We start from the raw sequence: 12,099 nt of genomic DNA, 5'->3' as shown, positions 1-12,099 counted from the left end.
GAAGCAGCTACAGCCCCAATGTAGCCCTTATCTCGCACTGATGAAATGTGGAAATGCTGCAGCCCAGAGGGCATTTAAGTTGTAACAAAGACCCGCACATCTGGAGATTCTAAGGAACTAAAAGATCCTCCTTTTGCTCCCAGTCCCTTGTCTTTCTCTCCCTTGCTCCAGGCTCAGAATCACATCATGCAGTAAGCAGAAGTAAGCACAGGCTGTCTGTTCCCTTCCCTCAGGAGTCACACCACGGTGTGCTGTGAGCTGAAGGAGGTGAAGCTGCCCTTGGGGCTGCGGTGACACTGGGAGAAGCTGGCAGCCCTGGTCCTTTTGCTTTTGGTTCCACTTCTGCGTTTCTGCTTGTCGCGTGCGATAAAGCTTTCGATCAGCTTCAGCTTTTCGTGCTCTTCCTTCAGGAAGAAGTCAACAAGCAGAGTCTTCTCCTTTTTGATCTGTTCACTGATGTCCTTGGGGATGTCAGGGATCATCCAGTCAACCAGAACGCTGAGGAACATCACCAGGTTCTGCAAGCACAGCAACAGACATAAAGCAAGCATGCAAAATCCAAAATACTCGCACTGGAGCAAAACCAAACCTTTGTTATAGCTATGAGACAGATGTCAAACACATTTTGCTGGTGATGGGTGGTAGTAAGCAGTTGATTAATTTCAAGAAAGAGCTCAGGTTTGTGCACAGCTATCCCTCAGTGTAGAGGCTGAATTAAACACATGCTTCAGTTAGGTTTGAAATAGGAAAGGACATGGAATCATCAAATAATCTTCAGCCTTAATAGCTGAACCAGCATTATTTACAGGCATCCAAAGGTGCCCAGTTCTCAACATCCAATTCCTTGATACTGAGTTCAGAATCCATTAACATAAGGATATCCTCCAATACCATCAAAAATCCTACAGCACAAGGCAAAGATACCCATGTTTTTCCAGCATGGCCTGAGCACACAGCAGACAACTTTTATGGCCATTCTGTCCTGAAATTCTTCTGGCTGCTGACAAGCAGGATTGTTTTTACACTACCACAGCATGCAAGCCAAAAGCCCAAACCTCAGGTGTCAAGGTGATTACAAGTGGTGCTCATAACACCAAGCAGGAAGCAGACTGGGTAAAAAGTTTTGCTTGCTTGTGAAATCTATAGATAAGCGATGTTTTGGGGGTTTGTATTGTCATGATAATGATTTGAGAAGTGCTGTGTTGTGTAATGCCTGGAAACGAGTGAGAACACTTTGCTGACAGGTCTGCTAGCATGAACCCTCTGTCCCCATCAGAGACAATGGAGCTAATTAACCAGGGAATCTTCTCTGGAAGAGGAGGCAGAGGGTTTGAAGCCCAGCAGGACCAGTTGTTTTCAACTGCTTTGTAGCCAGTGGTGGAAAATTACTGAAGGCACTGCAAAAAAGCAGAAGAGGGCAATACAAACTGGCAAGTTTCACAGAAACACTTGGGAACACTTGGTAGGTGAGGACAAAAGAAAGGCAGGTTTGAAAAAGAAGGATACACCCAATTTAGCTGTGGAATGATCCCAGATCATGGAGGAGAGCACAAGGAAGCCATTCAAAAGGCAAGCCACCATAGCAAATCCCTTGGTAATGAAATCCTCACACTGGGGACAATTTACTGTGCTCAATTCAAGAAAGTAGCAAAAAATCTTGGAGGATTTATTACTGCTGTTTATTTCTTGCTTTGGGTAAAGAACAGCAGTTAACAAGCCTACACAGCATTATATGCTTTTTACAAGTGGTGCCTCTGAGAGGATAAAAGTTGACAGGGTCCACTTAAACATTCAAAAGCCTGGGGTATTTTGGGGATCACTGCTAACACCAAGGGCTAAAGGAAGCTGTGTAATGTATGTATGTAGTATATACATGTAATGGCCATGTCTACTGGACATGGACTGCTTTGGAACATGCATTTGGATCCATTTGTGATGACATTTCTGTGACTGAAAGTGAAACAACTCAGCAGACTTACCTGAAATAGAATCACAAAAGCCAAGCGAGCGGATAAGACCGCCCAGTACTGCTTAGAAAACTCGTATTGGTGTGGGGACCAAGGTGGTTCTCTGTAGTCTTTGAACCTGGAGATGGAGACAGCTCAGTTATCACAGCGACTTCCTCCAGCACCAATTGCTGTGATTAACATGATTTTCCAAGCACAAAACCTAAAGGATCAAATCCTCCAGATGCTCTTACTTCAACCCTTATTATGAAATACAACTTCAGAATTAGAGCTGGACTACCCCCACTGAATTTAACACACTTAGTCTGGTTTTCACAGCTGTAACAAAAATCAGAACATTGTTTTAACGTTGGAGATGTCCAGATTTTAGATTGACAAAAGTCCCCTTTATTTTCTTAATGTAAATTTACATTAATGTACAGGGAACAAAATGCTGAAATGAAAGCAGAGAGATAGTCCAAGGCATTCCCAGACTGAAGGAGATAAAAATGTATTCATCTCACCTAAAATTTGATTAATTTAGGGAATCATTCAGCCCACATAAAATGTGACTCATGCTTTGGTGATTCCTATCTTTGCATTAACAAAAGGGGGAGCCATGGGAAAGGCACTTCCTAAATTACCTGTCTAGCCTTGGACAGGATAAAACAGAGCCTTAGTGGTTTGGTGTAAAGATTGTTGCTTTTAGTATTATCATCAATCATTTGGAAGTAAACAACAGGCTAATAAAAATCACAGATGCTCCTAAATTGGAAAGTTTTGCAAATAGCAGGAAATATAGAAAGCAATAAGGAATGGAGACAGGAAACACAATGAGAATAATATGGGGAAATGGAAAATAATTAAAAAGAAAACATTTGAAAGATCTTTGAAGGGACAGTGTTTGAAAGTGGAAATAGCCTGGAGCTTGCAGTAGCCAGCAAGTTAGCACAAGTTTGAAATATGGCAGCAGGAGAGTGTATGACTTGTGGGTGTATCACCAAAAGTCCCAATGGTGCTGGGGGGAGGAATTAGCCTTCCTCTGAAGAGCCCAGGTAAATCCACACTGGAATGCTGCACTCAGCCATTCAGCTGTGCAGATTCCAGAGTGGCAGAAGGAAACAAGAAAGGAAGAAAGGAAGGAAGGAAGGAAGGAAGGAAGGAAGGAAGGAAGGAAGGAAGGAAGGAAGGAAGGAAGGAAGAAAGAAAGGAAGAAAGAAAGAAAGAAAGAAAGAAAGAAAGAAAGAAAGAAAGAAAGAAAGAAAGAAAGAAAGAAAGAAAGAAAGAAAGAAAGAAAGAAAGAAAGAAAGAAAGAAAGAAACCAAAGAAAAAGCAACAAATTGAAGGCAGTTCAGGAGAGCAGTACAAGAGCTGAGGAGACTGATTCATCGGGAAGATTAAAGAGCAGCACATGTATTGCTCCACTTTGGTAAGTAACAGCCACAGTTGGACATGATAACCATGCGCAAATTGTGCCCTTAGGACTGAAAGGGATAATTTAGTGCTGTTCCTAGTGTTTGACTAGGAGTAATGGGATGAAATTAAGAAAGGGAAAATCTGTTTTGAATACCACAAAACCCATCCTGACAGTAAGATTCATTAGACTGTGCAAAAGCCTCCGTTGGGGGATAATGGAGAAGGTTAATATTTAAAATCTGTCAGCTTCAGTTTGCAGGTGCGCTTGCCAAAATTACCTTCAGGTTCTACCCACATGGTTTTGCATGTTTTAAATTACACATTTGCAATCCACACATCCCCTACATCCTGCCACTCCCCACCCCCAAGAACTGAGCCTGGAATGCTGGATGTGATTCTGTGCTGAAGCTTCTGGAGACAAAGGACACAAGGTACAGCCCACGGCAGGGAGAAAATCACTTTAAACTGGGGGATGTGTTAATTTAGAGAAGAACTCCCTGGGCTGTGTTAGCCCCTGGATGGTTTTGTTCAGCAGTGCATGCACAGGTCCTGTCTTAGGATTCCTGCGCTGTTCCTGCACTGCCAGATCCCCCCCTCTGGTATTTTTCTGGACAGTGTGGACTCCCACATGCTGCTCAAATCTGTACAAGTGCTGCATCAAGGGCCAAAGTCAGTTCCCTTGAACTTAATCTACTTGAACATCAAAGCCAAGGAAAACCACTGAGCTTCTTGTGGACTTAGCTGGCCACTATAAATCAATCCCAGTCTTGAAATGAAGCCCAGGTTCACCTGGAAGGGTCACCAACTGTGGTGGGTTTTCCATTTAATGCATTCTGAGCTTCACAAACTATGTAAGCATTGTAGGACATTAGACCTCTTGGAAATTTCACCTGGCTCAGCTGGGAATCATACTGCTTGTGATGCCTGAACCTACACTCAACAGAACATGAGCAAATTATTTGTGGTGAAGGAAAATGTTGCCAAAGCTACAGATGAGGTAGCTGGGCCTCCTTCCCACCTCCTTTTTTAATTATTGTCTGGCACATGGAATTCCAAAGGGCCTTTTCTAAACCCTAGATTCTACAGGTAGTTTCTTTTTTACAAAGACCATCTTTTGAGCTCAAGAAGCATTTGGACAATATCCTCAGGTGTGATTTTTGGGGTCTTCTGTGCAGTGTCAGGATTTAATGATCATTGTGGGTCCCTTCCAACTCAGGATATTCTATGACTCTCTGATTCCCTCACCTCTTCAATGCTTCACTCTTAAAATACTTGATTCAGCAGGTATAGTAGGAATCAACCAGTACTGCAAAGACTATTGTGTTTCCAAAATAGCAAGAAATCGTAATTCCACTGAAAAAGGACAAGAATATTAAGTGGTCAACATGGTTGAAGAATAGAGCACAGAAATGTTATGAGGAAGAATAGAAAAATGTGCAGTGAAAGTAGAGAATTGTAGGAGAAGGGAAGCTGAGTGGAGAGAACCACAGAACCCTTGGACAGATGTGAACTGAAGCCAGAGCTAAGAGAAAGATTTCAATGCATTTCAGAAGTCTATTGTGGTGGGGGGGGGGGGAGGGGGGAAGACTGGTAAAAAAAATCCAAATATATATATAGGTGGAACGTCAAATCATTCCAAAAAAGCTAATTTGTTTAATTTCTTTCTTCTGCTGGTCTTTGAGAAGAAATTGAAGAAAATGTCCAGAATCACAGAATTAGTAGTGCAGAAGTATATAAAAATTAGTCAGGGAAAGATGTTAGCATCCACCACTGATCATTAGGAATAGATGAGATGAATCCCATGACATTAAAAAAATAAATTCAAAGACACTTTATAAAGTTGCTGAATGTTGGAGCAGACCCATGTTAAAGGAAAAGTCCCTTAAATAACTCCATATTTGCTGCTTCATTTTTTCGGTGTGATCAGCAGGTTTTTATGTACTCCATTATCATACAAGGCTACAAGGACTAAAAGGGGAAAAACAATAAAAATATCCCCTATCTTAGCAAGATTTGCTTCTAATTTGCCTTCAGCTATGCAAATGCCATTTTCCCCTGCAAAACAAAATGTAAAATTATAACTAATACTGTGTATCAGAACAGCTTTACAGCAACCTTTATTTGGAAGCAGTGCCAAAGGGTTCACAGCAGTGCAGAAAATGCTGCTCTAAATATTTGAAGAATGTATTCTGTATGTTCAGTGGCAGAGTTGTTTCTAGCTCGTTACGGTTATTTTTAAGATACCTTAATCTCTGGCAATGCCCGTAAGGAGAAAAATGCAGCCTCATTACAACCCCATTTATCTCCAGAGGTCACAGAAATCTAAGAATAAGAGAGGTCAGCTTGTTCCCAATGCATTTGCCAGAAACAGAAATACAGATTTTATTTCCAGCTTGAGGGGCAATGTTTGGTTGCCTGTCTCTTGGGACACAAGTTAGAGACCCCATACTTTATCACAGTGATACTTCTGTCCAAAGCTGAGATTTTGATAAGATTCAAATGAGGCAGATGATAATGAGAAACAGCGTTTGTGGATGCTGACATCTTTTCCCAATTCTTTCCTGATAACAGAAGAGAAATGCTCCCATGGTTCTGTCTCACTCAGACTGACACATAGTCAAACTATTTTTTCTTCTCAGTCCTTTAGATGGTAACATCAGGCGGGGACCACTTTTGTACCCAGTGTAGATTATTCCCTCCTCCCTGTATTTAGGCTCTGTTGAGTACTTGGCTGTGTATGACCATACTAATGCGAGGAGTGCCTTTCACCCCTGTTGTTAATGCACATACTTCCAAACACACCAGCACTTAAACAGCTACAAACAGAGGCCAGTGGCTGACACAAGGTTAGAAGAAGCATAGTCAAAGTAACAAAATCACAGTGAAGTAGATCAAGGTGCTTGTTGGAGGAAAACACAGGTGAACTTAGGGATAAAAATTAAAAAGTGATAGAAACCGAGGGTGGAAAAGCATTTCACAGATTTACAAATCTGAAAGTCCAGAGATGCTGCATATTCTAAGGGGAATATTTTGCTAGCAAACAACTCTCAGCAGCAGAAATGGGGAATAGCAGAGATCACAAGCTTACATGTTACTTAAAAGCTAGGAGTGCACTCATCTATCTTGTGCTATAGTCAAGAAGAGAGAAGGTAGGTACCCCCCAAAGGCAGCCCCAACAGCACTGCCAGAGTGAGAGGGACAGACTTCTCTCCCTGCTTACCCTACTTCTGGTGAAGAAACTGGAATGTGTCATTTTTGTGGGTTATAGCTGGGCAAGATATATACTGCACTTAAAATCAGTGGGAAATATATTGCATATCAAAGCAAGGAAGGGAAAACCACTCAAGATTAAAGCTTTCCTTAAATAAATGGAAGAGGAACTTCTATAATTATTTCATGCCATTGCACAGACCAAGCACAGGGTGATTTCAAGTGAGTCAAAAAAAGGTGAGACAGGCTGTTGAATATAATGCTGACCCAAAAAAGCTCAGTTGGAGGTTGCAATGCCTTAAACCAGCTGCAAATTTCTGCACATTATTATGGAAATACAAAGTTATTTTGAAAGCTGGAGCCACATTAGTGATTTCTCATGCAAACTGAAATTATTCCATAAGTATCTGGTATTTGGGAAATATTTTGAAGGAAGTTGAGCCTTGTTTCCCCAGTCTGAAAAGATGATTCTGAAATAGAAGACATTTAGATGGCGAATGGTGGCAAAGATTGGCATAATATATTGAAAACTCATATATCAGTGAGTAAGGGCTGAATTTAGCACAGACAGAGAAAGCCTGGTTCTAATTACTGGGTATCCTTTTAAAAAAATCATTATTTTTAATTAGAGCTATATCTTTCCGTAAAGAAAGTGTTAGATTGCTTTTTTCTTTGGATCAAAACTGCTTATTTTGCCTTTTAATGCCTTGAAAAAAACCCTTTCAAAGACCTTGTAACACAGTGCGAATACTCTAAAAGCTGCACTTCCAAAACCACATTTTCAAAGGCACGTGAATATTGCTGAATATGTGGCCATATAAGTGAATTTTTTCAATTCCCACTTTAAAAAAATGACAGAAGAGCCAAGCAAATTCCCTCGACGTGCTAAATGCTCTGACAAGTACCTTACCTGCAGAATGAAACCTCCTGTGCAAAGAGGGAGTTTTCTGGCTGTGTCCCAGCCTCGAGCTGGCTGACATTGAAGTATGAGAGGGTGTGATTGATGAAGCCATGCATGGTTCCATTCTGGCTGTATGCATATTGATACATAAGGCGTGGGATGAAATCAGAGGTGACAGCAATGACAAAAGCCTGAGAGATGGAAAAACAAAAACAAGCAAACAAACTAACAAAAACAGCACTGTGAATCTGTGTCTCCAGGTTAATTAATTCAGGGGAAAATTTTCATGTCCAGGTAAATTTAGAGTGGTGGTGAAGAGAGAGTAATATGGATAGAATTGGTACACAATATTTGCATATAAATGCACAGCAACCTGCTCTGTCTCTCCAAGGGAAGGCTCAGCTAGGGAAGTAGCAAAAGGAATGAATGGACTTTCCATTGCTCCAATTCTTTTCATCTCTAGAGCCATTATCATTGGCTTTATCACTAATTTTAAATCACTAGTTTTTGAAAAACCTACAAGACCTAATAGGATCCACACATCTCACACAGGGAGGAGGTCTCATGCTGGTATTAAACCTTGTGAGACTGGCACCCATAAAACAGTAATTGTGTAGGCAATCAAGCACAGAAATCTCTACATGATAGCAATAAGAATTCCTTTGCATTCTGCTCTAGACTCACTCCTGTTGGAGCAGGCTCAGAGGTGGCCATGAAGATGGTCAGAGGGCTGGAGCCTCTGTGCTGTGGAGACAGGCTGAGAGAATGGGGATTGTTCAGCCTGGAGAAGAGAAGGATTTGGGAGGAGATGTTAGATCCCCTTCCAGTGCCTGAAAAGATTCCAAGAGACATGAAGTGGGACTTTTGACAGGGGCCTGGAAAAACAGGACAAGGGGTAATAGCTTCAAACTGACACAGTGTGGATTTAGATTGGATATTAGGAAGAAATTGTTCCTTCTGAGGGTGCTGAGGCTGTGGCACAAATTTCCAATAGAAGCTGGGGCTGCCCCATCCCTGCAAGTGTCCAAGGCCAGGTTGGATGGAGCTGTGAGCAACCTGGGCTAGTGGAAGGTGTCCCTGCCCATGGCAGGGGGTGGGAATGAGATGGTCTTTAATGTCCCATCCAACCCCAATTTAAAACTATATCTTTCTAAATAATAATTTCCTGTGCCAATATTATCTAGATGGAGAAGTAGAATTGGGCGTGCAATTTTTTTTTTTCAAACAGCCATGCACATATTTGCATTTATTTCACATTAAGGTATCTAACTCATATGTTAGTGGGATCCCCAGGAAACAAACATATCCAGAGTTTGACCAACACTGGAAATAATCAAGGACCACAAATCTGCAAAGTGTATTCAGAAAAAAACAAGAGGCTGCAGAGTTTTTTTTCCTCCAGTACAGCTCAATGCTGGACAGCTGAAATCTGTGTCTGACAGTGAGATTACAGGGATGTGCAGGGTTCCACAGATTTCCTACCTTAAATCCTGGAAACTGGAGTGCCATGAGCGAACAAGGCTCCACCCAAATGAAACATAAGTACCCTTTGGAGGCATTAGAGTGTTGTGCTGTTGTGCTGGGAGCTATTTTATCAAATAAATGTCATAACACCTCTCCACAAATTCTCCCTTCAGTAGTGAAAATCACCTCCCTTTCTAAAGGGTTTTGATATCTTTAATATCTCTGGTATTATTCCATGACCTTAAAGGTATTTTGAAACATAAATAATTCTATGAGATTATGATCTGTAGGCTAAAAACTCACTAGAAACTATTCAGATTGAAGTCCCAGGGCATGAGATTCTTTACCTTAAAGCATATACAGGAAAATTTTACTTAGGGAGTACATATAGCACAATAAATACAATATATCTGTATTCTGTTTTATTTGAGCAATTGAGAAAATTAGATTCCACTTTTAAATTATATTGAAGGAAAAATAAAATATAAACAATAATAAAAATAAATTATAAAGAATTTTAAATTATATTGAAGGAACAGTATAAGCTCCCAAGATCATGGTTAGAAGTTGGTGCAACCAAATACTTACATTAATGATCACTGAAAGTTTTCCAATACCACTCAAAATGTTATACCAAATACCTGTAAGTGAAAGAAAAAAACATATTAAAGGGCTCCTTACAAATTTTCTTCTTTTTCTTTGATTGTATTTTTGGTCTTATCTTCACTGCAATGATCTTTTAATACTCACCTATATCTTTTTCTCTCACTGTGTCTGGCCTCCTCAGCTCAGTAACAAATTTTTTTGCATCAAGACGAACCTCGATGATGTTGTTCAGAAGAGCAAAGACAGGGGCCAGAGGGAAGGAGGCAACAAAGAGTGTGACAAAGCCAAACTGGATAACTAGAGGGGAAAAACAGTAATGTTTTTTTTTTATAGCTTCTGAAGGGAGCAGCACATCGTTGATGAGCTTTGTGCATTACCAACCCCATAAAATTCCATTTCTCAGCTATTCTCAGAGCAGGGCTATGAAGAGACAAAAGTTTGTCAGTATGCTTTATGGATGTTTTCAATAAAGATTCAAGTTTCTAGCACAAGCACAAGCCAAAGGAAACAATAAATTTAATAAAGGACAAAGGGTTCAGAGTCTATTTTTCTGCCTTTATACATAATTAACTGATTAGTCCATGCTGTTTCTTTCCTGTCCTTTTCCCTTGTAAGGAAAATGATAGACAATCAAGTAAAAGGAGAAAATCTACAAGGTGCCACTATTTCTTCCCAGCTTCCTTTGAAAAACTTGATGGCAGCATGTGAAAAGCAAGAACAAAAGTGTCTCTGTGGATGCAGGAGCCCATGGTGTTGTGCAACTCTTTCATCCCTCCTCACTGATATCCTCCAAGTTTAGAAATACTCCTCTTTAAATCTGAACAAAGGTGAATTTTATATAAATAGATTTATATATATACATTAAGCTAATAAATCCCACCATGATCTACATCTCAGAGTAAAAAAAAAAATTAGCATAGAAAAATATTAGTGTGTTTAAATGCCATATTTACTATGGGGCAGAGTAGTTTTGTTTGTTTGGTTGGTTGGTTTTGTTTTTGTTTTTTTTTTGCAAATCCCTATATAAGTTCTCTCTTCACTGAGGGAGGAATTGCACTTTTCTGTGAAAATAGCACAATATTCTGTGTACACAGCACAATATTATACTTTAAAATATTTTCCTTCAGCACTGTTGTCACAACTAACACACTGACTAACTACAATTAAATCTTGAAAAAGTTTTCCCCAGGACCTCCTCTCACACGCACCATTTTTTTTGTCTACAGGTTGCAAGTCCACTGATATTTCTCCTTTCTTATCTCAGGAATAATATATTTGCACATGAAAGTAAAACCTCTGTATATCAGTTATACCGCCTTTAGAGTTCCATTCTTACTGTTTTGTTCTGAGATAAAATGTATGCACTAAGATGGAGCTTTTTCAAAGCATACAAACATCGTACCCTTGAAATCATACTTTCCCAACTATTTCATGTTCAGAGTCAGGAAAAGGAATTAACAAGGAAATAAAACCAGATGTTAAAGTTATGTCCCCCCAAAACTGTGAAATACTTAGAAAAATACAGAGCCCCAAAATATGCCTTGTTTGGTTCTAAGTGAATTTAGCAGGAATACAGCTGGGAGGATTCTGTAAAAAAATAAAATAAAAAGGGAGGGGGAAGTATTTGCAATGCTTCAAGAATAAACCACACACACATTTGCTTTGATGTTGTTTGTAGGCCCTTCATTCATTGCCTGGGAAAATGCAGTTTAATTTTTTTTCAAGTTCATGAAAAAATGTTCAAGGTATTCAAAGGACTTCTGGAGTATTGTGTAAATATGTCTTCATAGAAAACTCTGTGCCAGAACTCTGTGTGTTTGTGTGGCCATCTTGAAATCTCTTCAAACTTCTCAACTCCTTCTTATGAAAGTGTAAATGATGCAAAAAGCAGGCAGAAAAGCAATCCCAAAGCCAAATCCTGAATTTAGACAGCCTTGTGTAACAAACTAGCAAACCATCATTAAATGGAGGAGTCTTTGAACATCCTCAGTAATTCACAGGTACTTTGTTGAGCGTGATCAGTGTTTCTAGAAACAAACCTGAATAGATTACAAAGAGAAGAATCTCTGCTCAGATCCCAGAAGGAATCTCATCTCAGCATCCTGGAGCTCTGCAGATGTCTGTCTGGTCACACTGGAAATATTTACAGTACTTTTAGGATGCTCACACTCTTCCATCAAGGACAGTTGACACCAAGACATCCTTGTTTGGGCTGGAAAACTTGATGACAACCCTTAAATAACCTTTTTATATTCACATTTATGCCACAAAGTCTCCAAACAGAGCTCTTTATGTGTTCATGTACAGGGAAAAGGCTAAAGAGACCTGTGCCAGGAGTTGGACTTCTGGCCATCCGTCCTGTTTCATAGTCTTCCTACTCCCCTGGTAGCCTAGCCTGGAGAAAAGAGAGATGAACATTCCCCAGGCTCATGGCACAAGCTGGGAAATAAAACAGTTGAAGGCTGGGTATAGTGGAAAGTCAGGGACATAGGAAACATCTCCTGGGGCATCCAAGCAGGATGCTGGATGTGCTGTCACTGTCACTGACACACAGCC

General features: G+C 40.2%; 1 protein-coding gene across 1 annotated transcript in view; it reads right to left on the bottom strand.

Moving 5' to 3' along the window:
- Window positions 1–236: 236 nt before the first annotated feature.
- Window positions 237–12,099, bottom strand: part of ANO2 (anoctamin 2) — a 144,093-nt gene continuing 132,230 nt past the window's right edge. Inside the window, exons 21-25 of the mRNA XM_062490909.1 lie at window positions 9,688–9,840; window positions 9,526–9,578; window positions 7,483–7,664; window positions 1,980–2,085; window positions 237–518 (exon numbers count right to left, since the gene is read on the bottom strand). Of these exons, the coding sequence (XP_062346893.1) occupies window positions 237–518; window positions 1,980–2,085; window positions 7,483–7,664; window positions 9,526–9,578; window positions 9,688–9,840 (776 nt within the window). The remainder of the gene's footprint in view (window positions 519–1,979; window positions 2,086–7,482; window positions 7,665–9,525; window positions 9,579–9,687; window positions 9,841–12,099) is intronic.

The sequence above is a fragment of the Cinclus cinclus genome, chromosome 4 (assembly GCF_963662255.1).
Source record: "Cinclus cinclus chromosome 4, bCinCin1.1, whole genome shotgun sequence".
In the NCBI taxonomy this organism is placed as follows: Eukaryota; Metazoa; Chordata; class Aves; order Passeriformes; family Cinclidae; genus Cinclus; species Cinclus cinclus.
The sequence above is the reverse complement of the archived record's forward strand: the minus strand, read 5'-3'. Positions and strand labels throughout refer to the sequence as shown.